Below are 26,590 nucleotides of genomic sequence, written 5' to 3' on the forward strand. Positions count from 1 at the left end.
AACCGTACCTAAAACCGTGTTCACCCACGGTTTTAGGTGCGGGGAAAAAGCGCATACAGGGCAAAAATGAGCCGACTGGACTGAACGTTTCACTGTGGTCGGCTCATTGAAATGAATTACATAGAAAGGCATACGGGAGCGCAAGTTTTTAGCTCTCCCCTGCCGTATGCACTCCAGTATGGGGGAAAACTTAGTGGGAACCCAGCCTAAGTCAAGTCATCTTATTGTCAGTCACCATCTCTGTCAAGTCAAGTTCATCTGCAGTCACCATGGCCTGCACTAAAGTCAGTCTAACTACTGCAAGACCCAGCAAGCCTGCGGGGTTCCCCTGTGTCACTGGTCACCTCCCTGGGATATTTGGCTGTACTACAAAGACTATGGGGAAGATTTAGCAAAACATGTGCAGCGGAAAACTTGCCCAGTTGTCCATAGCAACCAATCAGATCACTTTCATTTTTAAGATGGCCTGTGAAAAATGAAAGAAGCGATCTGATTGGTTGCTATGGGCAACTGGGAAAGTTTTCCTCTGCACAAGTTTTGATAAATCTCCCCCTATATCCAGTCTTGCCTCAGTAAAGTTGCCGTTATCCTTAAAGGGGTTGTGCGCTGCCTTTCAGAGGTCCGCTTGCAGCGTGCGGAAGTTCATTACTCCGAACGCTGTATGCGGGCTTCCGTGTTCGCGGCCACCCATCTCGTGATGTCACGCCCGGCCCCTCGTGACGTCACGCCTGCCCCCTCAACCAAAGTCTATGGGAAGGGGGCGTGACAGCGGTCATTGCCCCTGCCTAACCCAGGATCAGCGGTATTACCTTCGGGTGGTTAAGGATAAACCACGCCCTGGCGTCACGACAAGAAGGGGTTAATACCATCTTCCCCTTGGGACATAACATCTGCCCTGCATCTACTTTGCACCTCACACCCTGACACCACAGATGCAAGTTTAGTAGCCCAGATTAAGAATTCACCAAGGTAAGTAATTTGGCCCCAACTATAGAAATTTCACATTATAGGTCCAGGAGCTTCTGCACTTGCACTCTATTTATAAAGCATGAGGCCAATATTTTTACATAGTAAAAATTACAAAAAATCCTAAACAAAAACAAACAAGTCCCTTAAATATTCAACTTTAAATAGTCATCTACTTTCTGACCTTCAAAAATGTTTCCTTACACAATAAGCAGGAACAGTCAGGGGCTCCATATTATTTATATATATATATATATATATATATATATATATATATATATATATATATATATATATATAACGTTTATGTTATGCTGATTTTTTTCTCCTACATCGCTTCCTTCTGCAACCAGTCCATGTCTGCATTCATTACCCTAATGCCTGCAAACACACAGCTATTAGCTAAAAGCCTTGACCTCTGCAGTGGAAATTAAAGCATAAACCTTTACTTAAAAGGTAACCAAAAAAAACCCTGCAAGATGCAGAAAATATATTCTATATATATGCGGAGTATGCAAAAGAAAAACCATTATGATTGCTGAGGCCTGTAGCCCGTACAATACACGTAAATTGTGTGTTGTGTGTTAATAAAGCTGCTATTTATGCTTTCGACAGAATGGAAAGGCAGCCTGAAGTGTACAGACAAGTGTTCCTTCACCAGCACTAATACATATCTCCCTTATGATGGATTTGTAAATTGTCACACTTCAAAATTCTGATTTTTATTTGTGTATTTCTTTTGTTCCACATGATGGCACTAAACAATTGTATCTGGATGTCGCTGGTTTACCTATTATTCAGTTCCATTACCTCGCGTCAGTTTACAATTTCCTTTCCTTTACACAGAACGTTTTTGTGCGCTTTTAATCTGAGTGTTCTGAATAAAAAAAGTGTGCATTGTTCTATTGAGGCTCAAATGTATAACTTCTGCTTTAAGCAAAAGTTGCGGACTGATACACATGCTTAGATTGGCAATATCTTACAACACAATTCTTAAAGGGGTACTCCACCCCTGGATATCTTAATTCCTATTCAAAGGATAGGGGATAAGATGTATGATCACAAGAGTGATCTCTGGGCAGCACCCAGCATTCATTTGGAATGCTGGGTGTGGGCGGCCGTGTTGTGACATCATGGCCACACCCCTCAATGCAAGTCTATGGGAGGGGCATGGCGACTACCACGCCCCCTCCCATAGACTTGCATTGAGGGGGTGTGGTGCGACATCACAAGGGGGCGTGGCCGTGACATCACGACCCTGCCGCCCGCTCGGAACAAAATGTTCGGAACACTGGGGCAGTACTCCTTAAAAGTAAATTTTACTTATGCAGGGGATTCAATGAGCATTCCACAAATAAAGCACTAGGGAAGATGTACATATAAAATGTTTTCTGAATGTATTATATTGGTACTGGAACGGTTCATTATCAGAATAAACACTAAAACCAGTGATTACATATATAACTTAAATATTTAAAGCTTAAAGGGTCATTTAGAATGCAGGGCCACCACTTAGCTGGAGCAATGAGTGGATATGGAAAATCTCTCTCAGGAGGGCTAAGCATGACCGAGTTATGTTGATAACCCATTTATTTCAGTGAGCATGGTTTAATGATTGATATTACCTGTGAGGGCACAGACAGAGGATTAATGAAGGAATAGATATCTATATACTTCTGATAAAATATTGAGAGACTGTACTAGGAGGTTTAGGATAGATACCTATAGGATTATATTTGTATTTTGAACACTAAGGGGGGTTGGGGGGTATCACTGGGTAACTTGCCTAGGCTTGAGAAAGGGGGAGAGTCCCCTGAAATACAGCAATGATAAATGTTCCCCTTTAGTCTTAACTTTATGTGGATCAGTGGTCAAAGATACCCTGAGTTCTTTTAAATGACCTGGAGTCTGCTCGCTAGGCAGGACCAAACTAAGAAAGTATTGTGGAATTGTGCAATGCACAGTAGAAAGCGTTGTCGGCACTTCAACCTATGCCGCCTGGCAGGCGTAGCAGCAGTTAATTACCGCCTGATGCTAGCTTGAAACTCTGCCGGAGGTGCATATCTTCAAGAAACAAACAGTCCAGAAAGATGAAATGATGAAAGGAATGAATGCACTCACCACTCCGGTACAAACCGTGAAGAGGATTTATTCAGTGCAAAAGCAAGGTGCAGTATCACGAACAGGTACGCAGCATGACTACTAGGAGAAGGTGACAGCTGGTGCACGTATCACAACAATTGCCCCACAGGGGGTACCAGGGTCATAATATATTCACAACTATTTTAGGGGAACCCCCCAAGGGGAACCCTTAAACTAAGTACCACCTAAAATCTAACTTTTATTTGTCTTATTAAAATATTAAACTAAATAGTAAATATGTGATTTCCTTATGGTGTAATCTACACCACTAATTGTTTAAAACCACAGCCTCAGACCATCTCCCATTGTAATATTGTTGTAATAACTGCAATTAATGCCAGAATGATTGCACATTGATCATCCTCTTTGAATATGATCTGTTTTTAGGGAGTTGTAAGTGGCTGCTAATTAAAAACTCCGAACATTAGCCAGCGCCTCCAGCACCCCAGCTTCGTCAGGAAAGGCTGGTGGCTAAGTGGTGCACGTGGCACACTGCAGACCTCAGACCTTCAGATGGAGGTCTGAAAAAGCGTGCCGCGTGCAGGCGCAACTGCTGTCACCTTACCCCAGCAGTCATGCCGTATACCTGTCTGATACTGCACTGAATAAATCCTCTTTACAGTTTGTACCGGTGCAGTGAGTGTGTTCATAACTTTCTTTCATCATTTCATAGTGGGATAATGCACTTGTTGATTGTTGGAGCCTTCTTGCCCTAATCAATTTCTAGATGAGCTACTAAAGGGGTACTCTACCCCTAGCAATCTTATCTCCTATGCAAAGGATAGGGGATAAGATATCTTATCGTGGGGGTCTGGCCTCTGGCTAGGAGATAAGATGGCTAGGGGCGGAGTACCTCTTTAAATTCCTAAGTTTTACAAAAGATGGCTCCCGAACTCTGGCAGTTAACACCTAGGAATTAGGTGGAGTGTATGTCAAGAAAACACCGCCAACACACATTACACCTGTTGGTAGCAGCTTTGTGTGTCATTTTTTTCTGGGGGGCAGCTCTCAACTGCGGCCAGTGTTTGGCTGAGTGGACACTTCCTTGTGTCAAGATGTCACAAGTAAGTGGTTGGTTGCTGGAACCAGGCACTGTCAGAAGAGCAACAGATTGCACAAGGCGAGCACTGCTTTTTGTTGCCACCAGGGGCATAACTATAGAGGGGGGCAGTGGTATCAGTCACACCAGGGCCCTAGTGCCTAAGGGGGCTCCAAGGCACATCTGCCCCAAAATACCACATTGAGCCCTGAGGCAGATTTGGCATTTGGTAGTCCTGTTCTATGATCTAGTGTGACCAGTTCCTCCTAGATGTTACTACTTCACAACAGTAGCACTTACTGTTGACTAGGACAGCATTAGCAGAGCTAAAATGGCAGCAGCCTGTGACTATGAACTTTTAGATAAAGGTTGCCTGACCTTCACGCTGTTTGAGTCAAATTCTTAGATCTTAATAGAACTGAATATACTACAGCAATAAGCAGCCTTCTACCTTCGCTACTTGTTTGCTCTTCTCCTTTGCCGGCTGTTCTTTATCTTTCTCAATCTTAATTTTTTTCTTCTTCGACCTGCAGAGAAAATTTAATATGTGTTATTTCTCTGTGCCAGTAATTCGTAATATTTTCTCATGTTCAATATAGTCTTAACAGAGCGTATGGAATGGATTAAAACCTGCACAGTAATATTGTTAAATTAAAAAGATGTATTGGGCGATTTGCAATCAAAGTGTGGTGTTCAATTGCATCCAACCATTTTCCAATGTTTGACGACAATTTCTCTAAAACAGAACTTCCAAGTTAAATTAGAATTGATTTCCTGCAAATTGTACAGTGACACTTGTTTCCCTTTTTTCAATCTCACATTATTATATTTCTGCTATTAGACTGGTGATGCAGTCCGTGTTTATATCCTGTTATTGCAATCAATCACAACTATTGCCATTTTGTCATTAAGATGGTAGAATTAGGGAACACAAACTTACTTTTAGAAATGAACCATGTAGACCTAAAGCGTTATCGCTCACATTTACAACCAGGGGGTTGAACATGAAGGAGTATTTAAATAATAGTGTTTTACAGTTTCATTTTAAAACACTGTTTTGATGCAGTTAACCACCAAAATCTGCTGTTAATGACACTCAGGCCCGCGGAATATGGGAAAGCTCTTTTCTACATCCTCACACTGTAGAGTAGTGTGAGGACCCTTCATGTGTGGTATGAAGGTTACACTATTTGGAGTTGTAAGTCACTTTGCAACTAAAACATGCATATCAGCTTAGAAGACAGATGAAAACTGTCACTAGTGATGTTGGCCTTCCCTGTACTTGGTAAGGAGGCACAGCACTATACTGTAGGGACCCTACCAAATTAGTTTCAACCAGCTTTGGATTAATCAATAAAAGCAAATAAGACAATTTTGCTTTATATCTTAGAGAAAAGGTCTCTTTCTTTTATAAGGTTTCTTTACTGCTCCCTTCCCTTAAACTAATCATTCATTTTTAAAAACGGCCCATACATTTTCAACAACAGTTCTCTTCCAACGTCTGTCCCCACATACATAAATGTTTAGCTCAGGGACAATATAAAATTACAAATGTAGCCAACAGAGGGGAAAACTGATCAATTACCAACCAGTAATTCTGTTTCCTTGAGCCTTGACAGCACCACCTGAGAAGGGGACTCCACCTCTAGAAAAAGGAAACCTTGGAGAATAAAAGGAGGTACCCTCCTCTCCAGCCTCAGTGAATTACCAAGACCTAGTAGAACCTTTCTAATTAGTTATTAGATAGTATAGTGTGGTGACCCACGGTGATAGTGGTGTAGGTGGATGGGGCAAGATGGTATTAACCCCAGGGGCAAGGTGTTATTAACCCCTAACGTTCATGACGCCAGAGTGGTTTTTGGGTACCGGAACCACCCAAATGGTATCTCCGCTATTCCAATAGTTAGGCAGTGAAAATGAGAGTCCACAACCAGTTTATGGTTTAACAGAGGCTTTACTGAGTTAAGACAGGTGGTGTTATCTTCACAGCTCGGCCAGAATCCCAGAGAGGTGGCCAGGAACACAAAAGGACCTCGCAGCTTGCTGGAACCAATTATATTTGTAATAGACTTTAGATAATTGACTTGAGGCTTGACTAGACTGTAGATAGTGACAGCAGACAGACTTGGACTTAGTGGAATGATTGTAGATTTGAGGCCTTCCAGGTGCTGGACACTAGCACTGAGATTTCTGGTGTTTGTTGGTCTCGGTAAATGATTGAAGAGTGAAGAGAGAATTGTAATGGCCGGGGGGGCTGAGCCAAAGCCCATTGGTCAAGCTGCGGGTCCTGTGTTTACCTGGTGCCCTCTGGGTAACATGTGACAACTTAAACATAACATGTGACATCTCACAGGTCCTTTAGATGACCTCTCACCGGTCCTTTTAAACTAACTTTACATTAATACACTGACAACAATTCTATGACCATAAATGACAGTATAGTAACAGCAGGGGAGACACTGCAGGAGAGCCCCAGGTCACTGAGGGACTCAACCTGACAGGGCCTAAGTGTAGTGCAGGACCATGTCCTCCACTGGGACATCAAAATAGCATAATAACATCCACATAAAAAGAAAATTTTTTATAACATTTTTTGCTTCATCTTTGTTAACACCAAACCAGAGACCATTCATGGTGGGATGACAGTTTTTGAAGAACCTTCAAAGATAAATCAGAAGTATTAGCAAATCGAACTTCTAGTGGCAGAAGAATATGTGAGGGGATGACCATGAAGCCAGCCTACAGATTTTGTCAATTCAGCCCTCCCCCCCCTCTTCTTGGTATAAAAGGATGTAACCATACGGGTAGAATGTTTCTTGAGACCTACTTGGGGAAAAAGGCCTGAAGAGAAATGTCAAACAAATAGCTTGCCTAATCCATCTAGCTATTGTATCCCCCCTGGCACTATTCCCCTTGTTCTGGCCTGCTATTTCCACAAAGTTTGTTGCCTTTCCTAAACTCTCCAGTTCTAATTATATAATGATGCACTCACCCATCTCCCTATCAGATAGGAGATTACAGAAGGACAGCAAGACTACTTTAGATACTGCAGGTCAAGATTAAGGATTATCCTATCATCTAGAATCTTGGTATGAGGTTCTTAGCATGATATGAAAGTGAGCTCTCCTATCCTCTGGGCTGTAGTTACAGCTATGAGAAGAGGGGCTTTTAGTGTCAGATTTCTGAGGAAAATTGTTGAAACTGGTTCAAAGGGTTCCTTGCACAAGGCGTTGAGGACTAAGGAAAAATCCCATGATGGAGGCTGGGGGAGTTCTCCCTACATGCAGTCTTCTAGCTGCCCTGAAAAATGTCATTATCCAGGAGTGATTGGCCAACTCTGGGTAAGAAAAGCACCTAAAACTGGCACCTGAACTAGAACACCTTTTCTAGCCCTTTCTGAAGGAAATCCAAAATAGACGCGATTCTTTGTTTTTCAATGTCTATATTGGCAGCTCCTACAATTTGGATAAGTCTTCCTTATTTAAAAGTACATTAAGGAAGTCACTGGTTTTCTGCTTGCTTATCCTCTCAAATTCCGAACTGGACCCTGTGTTAGGGAGATTTGGCTGTTCCGGTAGAACCCAAGGACGGTATTGACATTCCTCTTAGGCAAGAAAACCATGCTCTGTTTGGTAAGAATAGCGCTATTAGTATGACTCTTGACCTGTCCGCCTATATCTTCATGATAACCCTCAGTGTTGGAGCCAGGAGAAGGAAGAGTGTATGCTAGGCTCCAATTCAATTTTATTTGAGAAAAGGCATTGACTGCCATGGGTCTTTCGGCTGTGGATAGGGAGTAGAAGCTTTTTACCTGCCGGTCACTTCCATGTGGGCATCCCCATAGTGCTGTAATTTTTTGATTGGTTAAGGCACCACTCCCCTTGGTGAAGATGATGCTGACAGAGATGGTCTGCCTTGACATTTAATAACCCTAAGATGGACTGTCGAGATTGAGTTTAGATGAACCTCTGTGAATGACAGAACCTGAGAAGAAAGACACATGAGGTGGAGGCTCTTTACTCTCCTGTTTTAGTTTGAAGACTTGCACTTCAAATAGCTTGCTATTGTCTCTGAAAATTCTGAGTACCAAACATGAGGTTCCCAATTTCAGGGACTAGCATCTGTAGTTAACCCACGAATCTAGAACCTTAGGTAAATTGTCAGTGCTCTGCACTAGGGGATGAAATGTTATTCCTATCTATATCTGCAGGGGACCCAAAAGTTCAGCTTGGAGACAACATGAATGAAACTGAACCCATGAAACTGCAGGGATAGCAGATTTAATTAAACCCAATAATGACATACCTTTCCAAAGACATCTAGGGGGACCTAAGGACCTCATTAACAAACCCCAATATCTTGTAAATGTTGTTGTGAGGTGGAATTCGACAAGCTTAATATTTAGTAAGATCCTTAAAATGCCCCACTTTACTACTTGGGAGACACTAACAAACCTCCTCTTCATGTAATTACTTTACAATTGGGGTAACAATTATCTTACAACTGGGGTAACAAACCCCCTCCCCATGTAATCTCCTTATTACTGGGGTGACACACTAACAACCTCCTCCTGTGTAATCCTCTTACTTCTGAGGTGACACACTAACAAACCTCCTCATGTAATCTACTTATTACTGGGGTGACACTTACTTACATACATAAATTGTGCATTTACACATGCTGCAAGAATCCGCACACAAGCCCCTATTGACTGTCAGTAGTGCCATCATTGTCCTCTATAGCCCGAGAGGTGGCAGAGGGATGGAGAAGGAGTTGAGATATTATGAGGCAGAGGACATCAGCAATCATGCCTGTCTGCCTATGAGGAGCATGTTGCCTCTGAAAGCAGTACTCCTCCAAGGCGGACAGATGTGATCACACAGGAGAGGTGAAGGGGTTGGGTGTATGGAGGCGTCCATGATGTCAGGATGCTGTACGGACCTGACCTGCCTGTCTTGGAGCTGGCACTGCACTCCTCCAGTAGGCTGAAGAATGCAGATTATTATAGTACCCTAGGTGGCTGCCTATTTTGCCTATAAGCAGAACCGGCCCTTGCTGCCATCTCTTCCACGATCTGTGTAAAGACTCTTGGCACCATTGCTCAGGGCCCCCATCACGGGGGGGCACAACCAGTATTCCAGTAATTTGCCCGGGTCCCTGCTGTACCCCCTGCAGCAGCCGCAGCATATAAGGGCCAGACTGATGGTGGGGCACTCCTGCAAAAATACTTAGCCTCTGGCCCTTTAGGCTAGGTTAAGACTACCAAATCTCCGGGCAGAAAATTTCCGCCCGGAGATTCCAAGTGCGGCCAGCGCTGACTGAATCAGTCGGCACTAGGAACGCGCGGACACTGCAGTCTCCAATAGACTGCAATGTGTTCCGCGCGGATTTCTGCCTTAAGAAAGAGCAATGCCTTTCTTCAGGCGGAAATTTCCAAGCGGATTTTCCGTTCACAAATTTCGAAGTGTGAATTTGTGAACGGAAAACCATTCACTACACTATACATTTTAGAACGCAGAATTTCCGCCTGCAATTTCAAAGCGAAATTGCAGGCGGAAATTTCATAGTCTGAACCTAGCCTTAATGTGAGGGCAGAGGCTGCGGCCACAATGCCTCTCTGGGAGGCTGACGCCACTCATAACAGGTAACTTTCAGGGAGTAAAAGAGGGAGGGGGAAAATTGCTGTTTGGGGGTCAGTGGGAGGTAGATGGGCAATTTCTCAATGTTTCCTGACCAGGGTGCCTCCAGCTGTTAAACTACAACTCCCAGCATGCTTTTGGCTGTCCAGGGATGCTGGGAGTTGTAGTTTTGCAACAGCTGGAGGCACCCTGGTTGGGAAACACCTATCTTCTATCTCTCTCCCCCCCTCCATCTCGAAACATTGCATCTGTATTGTGCCATGGAATAAAGCTACCAACTTGTTTTTTCACCTTATCCCGAGTGCTGCAACTGACCGGGGTCCATTGGTCTGCCTTATTTTACTTCATTTGGTTATGCTGCTGCTCCGCTATTCTTTTGATATCTATTTATCTGTCTAATATCTATGTTATATCTGTGTTTTCCGACCAGGTGACTCCAGCTGTTGCAAAACTACAACTCCCAGCATGCCTTTGGCTGTCCAAGAATGCTGGGAGTTGTAGTTTTGCAACAGCTCAATTCACCACACCGATCTATACCACATCTGTCTCTCCCCCCCCCCACATCTGTCTCTCCCCCCCCCACATCTGTCTCTCCCCCCCCCCCCCACAGTAAACTAAAGTTTACTTGTCCTGTGTTTTAAAAATTTTAAAAACATTTTTTATAGACATTGGGGAATCTAGCAGGCCGGGGAATATAGCAGGCCTTGAGCTGTGGTCCTGTATATAGTCACTTATATGGTATACAGATCCTGTGTACAGCTGGTATCTATCGCTATATGGGCACTGTGTATAGTGGTTTTATTCAGTACAGTATGGTGGTATTATCCAGTCATTGTGTGGGGGTATATATTTCCTTCTTGTATACTGGTATTGTTCATGGAAAATAATTTCACCTACGTGTTTTAAATATAAGTGCTTATATAATTTTATTTATTTTATTTTGTGTGTAGGGGTGGGGCATGAGGAGGGATTTGGGTGGGATATGGGCGTGGCAGAGGTGTGACCTCCTTACTTTATTTGGTCCAAAAAGAATATTGCCATTGGTACAAAAGTCTTTCTTTAAAGGTTCTCCCATTCCGTCCCATACATCACATCCAGGCAATGCTGACCTTCACACTCCTCACAGCACTTCCAGATCCCAGGAACTCACACAACCGCACTGCCGATGTGAACTCCCAGAGCGTCTACAGGCTCAGCAAGTCACCAGCCAGTAAGCTGGGACCCCTTAAAAAAAGAGAGTAGAGAGAGGAGGGGCAGGAAATGCAAAATTAGTGAGGTGTGAGCCAAGTTGGGAGCCCCAACCAAGGCCCATACAGGGATCTTCTAACCACCTTTACCAGGGGCCCCCAGTTTTTGGAGAATCTACTAGCCATAAATAAAAGTACAGGAAAAGGAAAATAAAAAATAAAAATCCTCAGAAGTCTCCTGAGACTGGGCTCCTTTCCAGGCTTCCCATACAGTCAGGAAACCACGGAGGCTGGAGAGAAAGGTAATTCCTTGTAGTCTTTCTTGTATTTTTGTCCCTAGGGGCAGAGTCCCTCAGGTGGTGCTGTCACAGTGAAGAGGAAATACAAGTTATGCAATGGGCAGAAATGGTGCTACTTCTCATGTCCACAGGTATGACAGTTGATTTTGAAGAGTTATCTGAGACAACAGGTACACTGTAATCACTGAGTAAAGAAAAGTTATTCAACTTCACATTTATTGACAGGTCACAGATGAACATTTGATTAAGCCAATCAAATCAGCAGCACAAATATTTCTCCAGCCATGCTTGGTGCAACTATTCCTGCAATTAAAGCGTATCTGCCTCATGTCTAGGCTGCACTGCATCCTGGGAAAACCAGAGACCTAAGTAATTTTGCATGCTGTTAAATAAATATTGGGGTGAAAATGACAGAAGAATTGCGAGACCACTGTCACACACAGGTACAGACACTATATTATGAACTACACTAATTTTTCAAACCCTGTGGCATAGTCAAATAAAAAAATCCTGCTATACCCCTTTAACCCCTTAAAGGGTACCTCTCATCAAATAAACTTTTGATATATTTTAGATTAATGAATGTTGAATAACTTTCCAATAGGATGTTAATGAAAAATAATGTATTTTTCCCGATCAGTCCTGTCAGCAAGCATTTCTGATTCACGCTGGAGTCCTAAACACTCAGAGCTGCCAGCCTGCTTTGTTCACAGCCAAACAGGCTGTGAACAAAGCAGGCTGGCAGCTCTGAGTGTTCTCCTTTGTGAACAAAGCAGACTGGCAGCTTGTAGTGTTTAGGACTCCAGCATGAGTCTGAAATGCTTGCTGCCAGGACTGGTAGGGAGACCCCTAGTGGTCATTTCTTCAAAGTGGAAAATTAAATAGAAAGAAGCATATTTTTTAATAACATGCAATTGTAAAGTTATTCTGCATACATTAATCTATAATATATCAAAAGTTTTTTTGATGAGAGGTACCCTTTAAGGACGCAGGGTTTTTCCATTTTTGCATTTTCATTTTTTCCTCATCACCTTCTAAAAATCATAACGCTTTCAATTTTGCACATAAAATTCCATATGATGACATTTTTTGCACCACCAATTCTACTTTGCAGTGACATTAGTCATTTTACCCAAAAATCCACGGCGAAATGGGAAAAAAATTCATTATGCGACAAAAATTTAAGAAAAAATGTAATTTTGTAACTTTTGGGGGCTTCCGCTTCTACGCAGTACATTTTTCGGTAAAAATAACACCTTATCTTTATTCTGTAGGTCCATACGGTTAAAATGATACCCTACTTATATAGGTTGGATATTGTCGTACTTCGGAAAAAAATCCTAACTACATGCAGGAAAATTTATATGTTAAAAATTCTAATCTTCTAACCCCTATAACTTTTTTTTATTTTTCTGCGTACGGGCCGGTATGCGGACTAATTTTCTGTGCCGTGTTCTGAAGTTTTTATTGGTACCATTTTTGTATTGATCAGACTTTTTGATCGCTTTTTATTCATTTTTTCATGATATAAAAAGTGACCAAAAATACACTATTTTGGACTTTGGAATTTTTTTGCGCGCACGCCATTGACCGTGCGATTTAATGAACGATATATTTTTATAGTTCGGACATTTTTGCACGCGGCGATACCACATATGTTTATTTTTATTTACACAGTTTTTTTTATGGGAAAAGGGGGATGATTCAAACTTTTATTGGGGAAGGGGTTAAGTTACCTTTGTTAACTTTTTGTTTGCAGTGCTATAGCTCCCATAGGGAGCTATAGCACTGCACACACTGATCTCCTATGCTGATCCCTGCAAAGCCATAGCTTTGCACGGATCAGTCAGATAGTGGTTCGATTGCTCAAGCCTGTATCTCAGGCTTGGAGCAATCAATCGACGATCGGACACCGCGGAGACAGGTAAGGAGACCTCCGCCTGCGTCCCAGCTGATCGGAACATCGTGATTTTATCGCGATGTCCCGATCAGCCCAACTGAGCTGCAGGGAAGCGTTTACTTTCGGACAACTTTGATCGCCGCGTCTGAAGGGTTAACAGCGCGCGGCACAACGATCGATGCCGCGCGCTGTTAGCCCATGGTACCGGCTATGATTAGCAGCCGGGACCGACCCGGTGTGATGCGGTGTCATGGCGTGACCCCGTTTTAAACACCAGGACCGGGCGTAGGGTGTACAGGTACGCCCTACGTCCTTAAGGAGTTAAAGGGGTTCTCCGGCCCTATTACATCTTGTCCCCTATCCAAAGGATAGGGGATAAGATGTATGATTGCGAGGGTCCCGCCGCTGGGGACCCCCGCAGTCTGTCATTGCACACCCACCTTTGTGAGCTCTCCGCAGCACTGGAGGCTCCGAGTGTGTAGCGTGACGACCACGGGGCCGGAGTATCGGGATGTCACTGAGAATAAGTTATTGCTAAAACTAAAAAAAACGAAAAACAAATAGGCTATGATAAAAAAAAATACAAAAAACTGGAAATCACAGACAAAACCTACTTGATGTCAAAGTCGTCATGAGCTTCTTCTGGTCTTGCTCTTTTTTTCCCTTGTTTATTGTTCTTTACAGGCACAAAGTCTTTATCTTCAGGCTCCATTTTCACAGCAATTGAACTGCCAAGACAAATATTGTGCATATGCAGGTATTAGGCTATGTTCACGCGTACTTCAATCTTAATTTTAGGCACTATTCTTGCCAAATCCAGGATTTGGTTTAAGACCTAGAAAAAAGTGCAGATCTTTCCATTGTTGGTTTTTACTGGTTTTGGCTCCAAATACTGACCAAAATGAGAAAAAAATATGAATAAAATACTTCATGTGAAACTAGAATAAGGTGGGTCCCCCCATGACAAGCTACTAGGCGGGCTGCCCTAAGAGGCATCCGTTAAATGGTGCCAATGAGGGAGGTTGTGGTGGCCCAGCACTGCTGTACCAGTTGCTATGCATAACTTGACTGGGGTGGCTGTAGCAACGTAATATAAACTGGGACTTCCCTCAACATCGAACCCACACAACAATCCAATAGCCTACAACAAGTTAACAGCAGATGGAAAAGTGCCCGGATGATTGTAGGTCTGTTAGAGCATATGTACATTAAAGGGTAAGGTATAAGCCTGTTTCCCTCATTCTACCACCTGGATTGCCTTAAAGGGCTTATCCAGGCAGAGAAAAACAGAGCTAGTTTCTTTCAAAAACAGCTCCACATCTGTCCCCAGGCTGTGTGCGGTATTACAACTTGGCTCCATTCATTATAATGGAACTGAGCTGCAGGACTACATCCAACCTGGAGAAAGACTAGAAAGTATTTTTTTTAAGAAATTAGCTCTGCTTTTCTATTCCTGGATAACCCCCTTTAAGGTTGCATATGTATCCCCTTTGCCACATGCTGGAAGCAGTATTATATATGACTTGAAGATTAAAGCCCACAAGGTTCCAGAGCAGCAATCTCTGGAAAAGATACAAAGATTTCACAGTACCTGGAGAAGCCATCATCTTTTTGGGATTCAGACTGTTTATTTGCCTATAGAAAAAAAAAAAGGCATTAGGCAAGTTCCCACGCAGTTGGGTTGTTTTGGTGGTTAAAAACATCCATTTTACAGGCAAAAGAGGCTTTTAGATTTTGTTTTCCTGCCATTAGAAACAGTTTTTCAGCATTTTGCTTTAAATCATTAAAGGGGTTATCCAGGAAAAAACTTTTTTTTATATATGCAGATAGAAGAAACAAAAGCTGACGGCAACTCACGTATCCACGGTGTTTTTATTAACAAGGCTGGGTGCATACAGCTGGTGCGTTCCAATAGAGCGACGTTTCGTGGTATACGCTTTTTCCGGCTCACTGGTTGTGACGTGGTGAAATACATCAGCGGTATGCCGTCACCACGGCAACCAGCAAACGAATGTCGGCGCATGCGCTAAATAGCGCTGCTCTTAAAGTGCACAATGCAGACTATATAAAGATAACACTACAGCAATGTTATAAATCTAAATGGTACAAAAATATATAACAAATACATAATAAACATCCCAGTACCCATAATGCACTAAATTAACATAATTAAAGAAAAACACTCATATCATTCTTGTCATTTAGTCCAATTATTCCCATGGCTTTTGTTCTCAGGATCCAGGCGGATTCTTTCCGGATTAATGATTTGTGACGATCTCCACCATCTCTAGGGGGATGAACCACCTCCAGTCCTGAGAATGACAACACATGGGCATTACCCGCATGTACCTTTTTAACGTGTTCAATCAGGCGAGGGCAACCTTGTCCCATCCTGATTGAACGAATGTGTTCCTGTACCCTAGTATATAGGCAGCGGATCGTTTTGCCTATATAAAATAACCCGCAAGGGCACAGTATGACATATACTAAAAACTTTGTTTTGCAGGTGAAGAATTGGGTTATATGCCATTGAACTCCTCCTAACTGACAGTGCTTTAGTTCCCCATTAAGCTTGCAAACAGAACAATGCCTACATTTGAAATTGCCTCTAGGAAGCGTTTTTTCTAGCCAACTTTCTTTATTCTCTACTAACCTTGTACAGCTAAGCTGGTTACCGAGTGTGCAGGTCCGCCTGTAAGAAAACAAAGGCTGTATTGATGCCACCTCTTTTAAGTCATCGTCGTTTTCTATCAAGTGCCAATGGCGACGAATTACTGACTGAATGACTTTATCCATTGGGGAGCGTTGAAACGCAAAAACAAACCTTTTATCTTTAAGACTTCTTTTGCTGGTTAGTAGCTGCGTCTGTGGTTTCACTTTAGCTCTCTCAAAGGCTAACTGAACCTCTCCTGGGGGATAACCTCTTTCTATCAGCCTGCCGCTTAGTTCCTTTGCCTGTCTCATGTAGTTATCATTGTTGTTTAAACGTCTCAGACGTATAAACTGTCCATATGGGACTGCTTTCTTGACGTGAGGTGGGTGGTGGCTTTTATAGTGAAGTGCATTGGTTGCTGTACTTTTTCCTAAATCCACTAGTGACGATGCCACCTTCCACCACATCCACCCTAACGTCAAGAAATTCAAGATAATGATCACCGAACACAGAGGTGAACCTCATATTCATCTTCGATTCCTGGTTGAGATACTCCACAAACTGTATGAACTGCAATGGGGACCCAGACCAAATAATACAAATATCATTGATGTACCGAAAAAATGAAACAATGAAACCTGCAAATGGATTGATAGGAGAAAAAAATATACCTCTTTTCAAAAACTGCCAGAAACAGATTTGCAAAGGAACATGCTGCCGGGGTCCCCATTGCAGTCCCAGAGTCCTGGCAGTACCACTGGTCCTGGAACTTAAATGCGTTGTGGGATAAGAGGAAATGAGTGGCATCTCCAATGAAGTCCACCACCCCCTCTGTTTTCCCGACATCACGGAGGAAGTCCCTCAATACCCGGACCCCCTCATCTTGGGGGATCCGGGTGTAGAGAGACTCCACATCCACCGATGCCAGGTGATACCCTTCCTGCCATGACACATCGTAAAGAGCTTTCAGAAAATAACTTGTATCTTTTAGATACGTAGGCAGATGCTTAAGCAGCGGATGAATATACCAATCCACTTTGGGAGGTGGTACCAATATGGCTTATGTGGAAATTTTGGTAACAATTTATTAGCTGTCTGCATAGAAATTATTCCGTTCTACAAACCTACGTAACAATGATTGTAATGGCCCCAGATATTTTACTGTAGGATCTGAGGCTAGGGGAGTGTATACGGTAACGTCGTGGAGCTGACGGTGAGCCTCCTCCAAATAATATTCACGTGTCATTACCACGACGTTACCGCCCTTATCCGCCTTTCTGAATACAAGTTGTTTCTGGTTCTTCTACCATCTGAGCGCTTGCTGCTCCCTAGGTGATAAATTGTTAGCTGGTTCGGGGTAAACAAGTGCTTTAACATCATTGGCAACTAGGTTACCAAACATTTCCAAAGAGCCCCCTGGAATCATGGGGGGATAAAAAGTGGAGGGGTTACCTCCTACAAAAGGCTGTACCTCTGGATATAGGTCAGATAACTCATTAGGCGAGTCCTCAGTGAGGCCACATAACATCTCAGCACATTCCCCCACATCCTGAGGCAAATCAGTGACTACGCGAAAACCCAAAGGACCCACTACTGGTGGTATCTCACCAGGTTTTCTATCTTGTGTTACAGTCTCTTTCTTAGAGAAAGTTTTATGGAGGTTCAACTTCCGGATTGATTTGAAAAGGTCCACCTGGAAGTATACAAAGTCATATGTTTCTGGTAAACAAAAATTAAGTCCATAGGACAACACAGTCAAGCAGTCCTGGGACAGTTCAATATCAGTAAGATTGATATTATTGACTGTTGTCTTACCGGCAGTCTGGTTTATCTCCAGGAGACTTGTTTTCTCTTGTGGCTGCCCCGGCCTGCTCCAGTTCTTTTTGCCCCGGCCCCGCTAGGTCCTCCTCCTAAAGGGGCACTCTGAGCATTAGCTGGGGTGGAAACTGAGGCAGCATTCAGGTCATCAGAGACGCTCGAATCAGAGTCTGTGGTCCAGAATTCTTGTGTCTTTCTCCGGGGATGGCGGACACGTCTCCGCTGTTGCTTCTTACTACCCCAATCAAACACCTTTCCAGACTCTTAATCGGTCTTATTCCTGATTAACTTGTCCCATTTTCTGTCTTTGATGTCCGCCTGCACAGCTAATAGTTTCTTTTCCAATCTCTTGGAGAAGTTGGTATAAAGTTCATCAGACAGGCGTGCTCGCAACTCGGACTTAGCTTTACTGAGGTAATAATACTGTACTCAGCCTCATTTCATTTTAGAATAATTCGTAGTAAGTTGAGAGAATGCGGTTGATGCGCCTCTCTCCATTCCAATAGAAAGCTCTCATCTTCAAGGAATTGCGAAGGTTCCTTAAATGCCCGCAAGCCACGGGGAATGCGCTGACATTCTTCATAGGAGCGCAGGGAGTTAATTGACCAAAAGAATCTCACTTCTTTCTCAGCTAGAGAAGTGACTCGTGCTTCTAGGGCTCTGGTGCAGAGGAGTTGTTGTTCGTCTTTGCTGTCCACCGACAAAGAACGCACCTGCGTCTGTGCGACCCACGTCAAGGGCTGTCCCGGCATCCTGCGGGGGTTCCTTTTGCATCTCCATGACTCTAGAAATGCAGTGGCTAGTGGTATGAGTGGTGTGCTCAAGCACACTGAAGAGAACAAATCCAAATGAAAATCACAGAGAAGTCTGTTTCTGGCAGTTTTTGAAAAGAGGTATATTTTTTTCTCCAGTCAATCCATTTGCAGGTTTCATTGTTTCATTTTTTCGCTACATCGATGATATTTTTATTATTTGGTCTGGGTCCCCATTGCAGAGTATCTCAACCAGGATTCGAAGATGAATATGAGGTTCACCTCTGTGTTCGGTGATCATTATCTTGAATTTCTTGACATGAGGGTGGATGTGGTGGAAGGTGGCATCGTCACTAGTGGATTTAGGAATAAGTACAGCAACCAATGCACTTCACTATAAAAGCCACCACCCACCTCACATCAAGAAAGCAATCCCATATGGACAGTTCATACGTCAGACGTTTAAACAACAATGATGATAACTAAATAAGACAGGCAAAGGAACTAAGCGGCAGGCTGATAGAAAGAGGTTATCCCCCGGAGAGGTTCAGTTAGCCTGTGAGAGCTAAAGTGAAACCACAGACGCAGCTACTAACCAGCAAAAAAAGTGTTAAAGAGGTTTGTTTTTGCGTTTCAACACTCCCCAATGGATAAAGTAATTCAGTCAGTAATTCGTCGCCATTGGCACTTGATAGAAAACGACAATGACTTAAAAGAGGTGGCATCAAGACAGCCTTTGTTTTCTTACAGGCGTACCTGCACACTCGGTAACCAGCTTAGCTATACAAGGTTAGTAGAGAATAAAGAAAGTTGGCTAGAAAAAAACGCTTCCTAGAGGCAATTTCAAATGTAGGCATTGTTCTGTTTGCAAGCTTAATGGGGAACTAAAGCACTGTCAGTTAGGAGGAGTTCAATGGCATATAACCCAATTTATCACCTGCAAAACAATGCCATACTGTGCCCTTGCGGGTTATTTTATATAGGCAAAACGACCCACTGCCTATATACTAGGGTACAGGAACACATTCAATCAGGACGGGACAAGGTTGCCCTCGCCTGATTGAACACGTTAAAAAGGTACATGCGGGTAATGCCCATGTGTTGTCATTCTCAGGACTGGAGGTGGTTCATCCCCCTAGAGATGGTGGAGATCGTCACAAATCATTAATCCAGAAAGAATCCGCCTGGATCCTGAGAACAAAAGCCATGGGAATAATTGGCCTAAATGACAAGTATGATATGAGTGTCTTTCTTTAATTATGTTGATTTAGTGCATTACGGGTACTGGGATGTTTATTATGTATTTGTTATATATTTTTGTACTATTTAGATTTATAACATTGCTGTAGTGTTGTCTTTATATAGTCTGCATTGTGCACTTTAAGAGCAGCGCTATTTAGCGCATGCGCAGGCATTCGTTTGTGGTTGCCGTGGCGACGGCGTACCGCTGATGTATTTCAGAGGTGCCGGCACCACGTCACAACCAGTGAGCCAGAAGAAGCGTATACCGCGAAACGTCGCTCTATTGGAAAGCACCAGCTGTATGCACCCAGCCTTGTTAATAAAGACACCGTGGATAAGTGAGTTGCCGTCCGCTTTAGTTTCTTCTATATGCATTGGGACAGCATTTTACTGCCTTTGGGACTGAGCACCGCTTACGGATTCAATGCTCTGGGCAGTCACGTACCCATAGGGGGAGTGGAAGAATTAGGTTGGACTTGAGAGGTAGTGCCAGCACTTACATCTTCTCTGTGCTTTTTTTATATATATCAACTGGCTCCAGAAAATTAAACAGATTTGTAAATTACTTCTATTAAAAAATCTTAATCCTTTCAGTACTTATGAGATTCTGAAGTTAAGGTTGTTCTTTTCTGTCTAAGTGCTCTTTGATAACACGTGTCTCGGGAACCGCCCAATTTGGAAGAGGTTTGCTATGGGGATTTGCTTCTAAACTGGGCGGTTCCCGAGACACATGTCAACAGAGCACTTAGACAGAAAAGAACAACCTTAACTTCATAAGAACTGAAAGGATTAAGATTTTTTTAATAGAAGTAATTTACAAATCTGTTTAACTTTCTGGAGCCAGTGGATATATACAAAAAAAAAAGTTTTTTCCTGGATAACCCCTTTAACCTATTTTCTTGAGACTTTTTGGGCTAGATTAAAAGCTATAGCCCCAAAAAATACTTTTTGAAAAGGACTCTTTTTTTGAGAGGTATATTTTGGCATGTAACTAGCCCAAAAGTCCCTGGCACTTAGTTTATTGTCCATAACAATTACAGATGTAAAATTATGTTTAATCTTTATTAAAGAATTTTGTCAAGAGAATAAGAAAAAGAAAGCTCCATAAACTCATCCCAAATGTTCCAGTCACTTGTCTTGACATTGTTGGCCCGCTCAGCTAACCACTGGCTGCAGCAGTCTACCTCCTCAGTCAATGATTGGCTGAGTGGACAGTCATTGCCAAAATAATTGTCTCGGAAGTAACAGTCTGAGCGTTCAGTGGTGGACCAGTGGACATTCAGATTTTGAACATCTTTCAAGCTTTACTTGTTAAGGCGCTGCTTGTTTGCATATTGCACTTAACTTTATTGAAGTGGGTTGGTGGTTGTCTAACCTCTGCTGACCTAAGAATGCAAGGGTGGGAGGGGGTGGGAGGGGGAGGGGGGTGTCAGGGGGGAGCCTCCTGGACCTTCTTCAGAGTTACCTGGAGGATGGGGAAATGCTTGTGGTTGACTGGTTCCTTTCCAGGGGTGGCTGACGGAAGATCTGTCTCTCCCCTGGATTGACCCAAAAGTATTTTCAATGTTACACCTTGTTTTGGCCTCATGACAACCCTGACTGAGCCTGCAGTCCCAACAGACTTTTTGAGTTGGTCTCGGGTAGATTGGATATGTCTCACCGGGTTTGCCAAGAGACATCTCAATCCTGGCTGTCACACAGTAAGTTCTGGTCCTTTTTGTCCTCAGATCCTCGCACATCTATTCTTATTCCCCTTGAATCCCTGTTACTACGAAACTCTTCCCTATTGCACCTACTTTAGATTTTGAAGTCCATGCTCTCTTGATACTACTTCAACTCTCCTAAACTTCCAAATCGCTTGAGAAGAGGCGCTAGGGGTCTCAACTGCTCCTGAGAAAATGGAATAAGACCTACCTACTGACGCATAAAATTCCTATGTTGTACTTTGTGCAGGAAAAAAAAACGATAGACTAGATTGACCAGATTGTATCACTATCCGGCCTTTCTCCACAGAATTTTTCCCCAGGTTCCCCATACTTTATGGTGCTATACCACCAGCAGGGGCTCTATACTTTATATTTAGTCTGATGGTCCATTGATCTACCAGTTCGCGACCATCATCTTTCAGATTTAAAATCAGATTTCTGTGAGAAGATCAACGACCCTTTCCTCAAAGTTGATTTTTTTTAATCTTGCTTGGTTCACTGGCACAACTCAAAAGGAAAGTTCTCTGTTACTTTATAACAGGAGTTTGGATTGTCATCCCTAAACTTTGGTGATCCTCCATAGCACAATCTGTGATAGAATAGGTCTCAGAGGTTAACTACCTGTCATATGGAAGATTTGTTGAGTGATGCAAAGTTGACAGGTTTTATTAAACTTTGTCCGTCTGGCTAGAGTTTCAGCATGGTCCAAATCTTGCCAGATGGTTCATGTAATTGAGTAGTTACTTGGTGCTGTCGTAGTCTCTGCCTCCCTCCTGACTTTTTTCCTTACTTGGGGATCTGCTCTTCTACCTCCTCTTTTTTTCAACTCTCTCTGTTTCCTATTCCTGGCATTGGCCATCTTTACAGTGGTGTAGCAACTGGGGTGCGGCTCGCACCGGGTGACACCAGCCTGATGGGGTGACACCAGGATGCTCGACACCCCCAGCTGACCGGCGCTACGTGCGCTAGCAACTCCCCCCACCCAGGGGCGTCACTAGGCTGATTTATTGGGGCACCGGCCAAAAGCCAGGAGCCCCGAAGCTGTGATCTCCTCACCTCCCTGCATCATGCGGGTCCTGGTTGGTCAGTCACAAAGCACAATAGTAGTGACTGCCGTCAAGGACCTGCCCTGTGATGCAAAATGCAAAAGATGAAGGACCTTTGGTGATGTCACAATCATGTGACCAGGACTTGGGGCGGAGCTGAAGAACATCCTGAGCGCGGGGAAAGAAGAGCGAGAGAGTCTGGTGAGTTCTGGGCTGTTAGGCTGGGTTCACATTAAGTTTTTCAACTACGGTTCCCGCATACGTTTTCTATCAAAAACCGTATGGGAAAAAAACGGATGGAGCAGTATGGGAAAAAGTAAACCGTATGTGTTTTTAAATAGTATACTGTTTTTAAAAGTGCATACAGTTCCGTCAGTTATTATAGAAAAAAAAAAACATACGTTTTTGAAAATGTTGTCCATTTTTAATGGGAGGGGTCTTGGGCGGGGACTTTAGGATTCAAATGCACATGTGCAAAGTAAAAACGTATACGTTTTTCCTGTATGGAGCCGTATACATGTGCGTTTCCCATTGACGTCCATGTTAAAAAAACGTATGCGGTTGCAGTACGGTTTTTAAACCGGAGACAAAATCGTGGTCAACGTATGCGGGAACCGTAGTTGAAAAACGTAGAGTGAACCCAGCCTTAGAGATGTGATATAACCAGCAGTCCTTACAGTCAGTATAATCACATACACCACACATCCCCTGCAGTTATAGAATATAGTGCATCCAGCAGACTACTACGGTAGTTACATAGAGGGATGAACCATAATATGAACTGCACAGAGCCTGTGTTATTAAAGTGAAACTCACAGTAACCACATAAGAGATCACAATAACATTAAAGGGGGGGATTTCTAGTTTAGGGCTAACCCCTTGGGGGGTGACCCCTAAAGGTTGTTTATTCCTAGGGCTGTAGTCACTGCTAGTACAATAGTGTTTCCCAACCAGTGTGCCTTCAGCTGTTGCAAAACTACAACTTAAAGCATGACTGGACAGCCTTTTTGCTGGGAGTTGTAGTTTTGCAACAGCTGGAGGCACCCTAGTTGGGAAATACTGTTATACAGTATATACACTATAATGTGAATCCATGTAAAGGGTAAGTAATGTGACCCCACCAGCAGACCAATGAGGGCAACTCTGGAGTATATCTAATGTTAATATATATTCATTATAGCAGGGTTTCCCAACCAGGGTGCCTCAGCAGCAGTTACATGGGTCACATTTTTGCCAACTTTAGAATTTCTAATAAAGCACCCAGATTAGCAAGTCAGCAATAACTTGTGTAATGCCGACCAATGTTTTATTGAGCAGATAATGGTCAAAAAATAAATAAATAAAATAAAAAAAGACCTGTGTGGCGCTGCTGGTTCTGTGGATGGTTGTAATAAGCCAAAATCCGGAGAAGAGTAGGTTTAAAAGCCAGGAGGTTTATTGCATATTCATAAAAGCAACCCCCTTCTTCAGATCAGTGTGTCAGTGCGTAATCTTATTCTGTACTGGTTTTATTGTGTTAATGGATATGCAATAAACCTCCTAGCTTTTAAACCTACTCTTCTCTGGATTTTGGCTTATTACAACCATCCACGGAACCAGTAGCGTCACACAGAGGTCTTTTTTTTTTACCATTATCTGCCTTACTCCAGGAGACTTTCACCTCACCTGTAACCTTGGGCATAGCAGCAGTTCCGGCTTCTTTGCAAACCCCTCTTGTTGGTTGATATGCAAGTTTAATACTGGCTCCAAGGTGAGCAGTTACTACCTAAGGGGTCTACACACCCCGCATCCCCCCTCGACCCCTTTCCATTTTCCTTCACCCAAATGGTATCACACTAGGCACCCCTGCCGGTATTTTTCTCTCTTATAAATGTTTTATTGAGGACACACAACTGAGCGTTGCATTAGGGATTTCAGGGCAATATTCACTGACCTTTTCTTTTTTCTTGCTTTTCTTGGGCTTCTCTTTGCTGTCTGTGTCACCGCTTGTTTTAATGTTCCCATCCTTCTTTTGTTTCCTTTCCTTTTGCTCTTTTTTATTCACCTTTTCTTTGGCCACCTTACCCTCTGATTCCTGTGCAGGATTCTTTTTTTTCTTGTCTTTGTGTTTTTTAGAGACTTCCTTAAAGACATTCAGATCCTCAGATGTCATGTCTTGTGTCATTGTTCTGTGAATATAATGGTAAAAAGAATGTTACATACTTTATTATAAGGCTGCATGTAATAAGAGGCTTTCACAGCTGAACTTTGCCTTTACAAAATTGTGAATCAAACAAAAAATAAAATAAAAAAATAAAAACTGCATTGCCAAATCTCCTTGCCACTTTCCTACCCTTGGTTAACTTAGATCTTCAGCTCAAGGTCAAATTGGGACAAAACTAAGACTAGTTGCTATGAGTAAACTGCCTGACAAGATCATATAGAAGACTTTCAGGAGTGTATCCTTCGCAAGCATAGGATTATGAAGGTAGTATCTGTTCATTAAAACTGAATCAGGTCCAAGTATTGCATCTATAATATGGGCCTTGAAATGCACATACAATATATCCCTCTGAATAAAGCCATACTTTGAAGTGAACAAAAAACCACAAAATCAGTACTATAGATTTTATCTCCCTAGGTTTAAGTTGGAATTACGTTGATCGTATGTTAAGGAGGTTCGTGACGGCTTTACCATCATATGTCCGTGATACCACAGACTTCCTCCATAGGATCGACGGTATCGACATAGGACAAGACGTGATCCTCGCCAGTATAGATGTAGAAGCTCTTTACAGCTCTATACCTCATAACTGCGGCCTCCATGCGGTAGAGTATTTTCTCAAAACTCGGGGCAATTTTTACCGGCCTCATAATCAATTCATCGTATCTCTTCTACAATACATCCTCACACATAATTATTTTTTGTTTGATGGGAAGATCTACCACCAGCTCAGGGGGACCGCGATGGGGAGCCCTTGTGCCCCCATACACGCAAATCTCCTCCTGGGCTGGTGGGAAGACACCTTGGTCTTCCCACCAGACGAATGTACCTGGTCTCCACATATTCTATTGTGGGCCAGGTACATTGATGACATTTTTGTTCTCTGGTCTGGTACTCGGTCACAATTCCAGCTATTTATGGAATCCCTCAATAACAACAGTATAGGTCTGAGCTTCACTCATGAAATGGATGAACACACTGTCATTCTTGGATATTCGGGTCTTCAAAAACCCTGAGGGAGGTCTCTCTACCAGTTTATTCCGTAAGCCTACAGCAACCAATAGCTTACTACACTGGTCCAGCTTTCATCCTCCGGCCTTAAAGAAGGGCATTCCAAAAGGCCAGTATTTAAGGGTGAAACGCAATTGTTCCTCCGATCAGGACTTCTATAGGGAGGCCAATAAATTGAGAGATCGCTTTCTCCAAAGGGGATACCCGATGGATGTCCTGAGAAAGGCTTTCCAACATGCCCAGGGTAGGGAACGAATGGAATTACTAACACCAAATCCACCCAAACCAGAAATTGGGGCGACCCGAATCATAGGGACATTTGATGTAGGAAGATCGTCTATCCTGAATATACTTAAACATTGGTCAATCTTACAAGCGGACCAGTTACTAGACAGGGTGGTGTCTGACCGCCCCTTGTTAACATACAGAAGGGGACGTAGCCTTGGCGACCGCCTCATGCACAGCCACTACACTAGGCCTACTCCCCAGGGAACATGGCTGAATCGCCGTATACTGGGGAATTTTAGGTGTAGTGGCTGTAAAGCGTGCAAATTCATGAGAAAAACTAAAAGTAACATCAGCTCAGTCACCGGTGAAGAATTCTCTTTGAGGGATTTCGTACAAAGGGGGTAGTTTACCTATGCCAATGTGGATGTCCGAAGGACTAAATTGGGAAAACCACAAGGGAGTTTCGTCGCAGAATCTGCGAACACATTAACGACATCTCCCATCAACGGGACACCCCAATTGCACGACATGTTCATGAAGTACATGGTGGGAATCCAAAAACCTGTTCCTTTTCAGCTCTGGAAATAGTGCGTCCCTCTCCGAGAGGAGGGAATTTGGATCGTCGCCTACTCCAGAAAGAAACGTTTTGGATCTATAAATTTAGATCCACTGCCCCATCGGGTTTAAATGAGATTCTATCCTTCACGTCTTATATTTAATAGGTCAGTTCTGTAAACAGTCTATCTTAATCCTAGATTC

The 26,590-nt window shown here is 43.1% G+C and overlaps 1 protein-coding gene across 4 annotated transcripts in view; it reads right to left on the reverse strand.

Moving 5' to 3' along the window:
• Nucleotides 1–26,590, reverse strand: part of LOC130276433 (DNA topoisomerase I, mitochondrial-like) — a 224,744-nt gene that overhangs the window by 86,708 nt on the left and 111,446 nt on the right. For all 4 annotated transcript variants that reach the window (XM_056525812.1, XM_056525815.1, XM_056525814.1 and 1 more), the window contains exons 3-6: nucleotides 24,323–24,557; nucleotides 14,764–14,807; nucleotides 13,787–13,900; nucleotides 4,599–4,674 (exon numbers count right to left, since the gene is read on the reverse strand). In XM_056525812.1, the coding sequence (XP_056381787.1) occupies nucleotides 4,599–4,674; nucleotides 13,787–13,900; nucleotides 14,764–14,807; nucleotides 24,323–24,553 (465 nt within the window). In that variant the 5' untranslated portion in view covers nucleotides 24,554–24,557. The remainder of the gene's footprint in view (nucleotides 1–4,598; nucleotides 4,675–13,786; nucleotides 13,901–14,763; nucleotides 14,808–24,322; nucleotides 24,558–26,590) is intronic.

The sequence above is a fragment of the Hyla sarda genome, chromosome 6, assembly GCF_029499605.1.
Source record: "Hyla sarda isolate aHylSar1 chromosome 6, aHylSar1.hap1, whole genome shotgun sequence".
Taxonomy (NCBI): Eukaryota; Metazoa; Chordata; class Amphibia; order Anura; family Hylidae; genus Hyla; species Hyla sarda.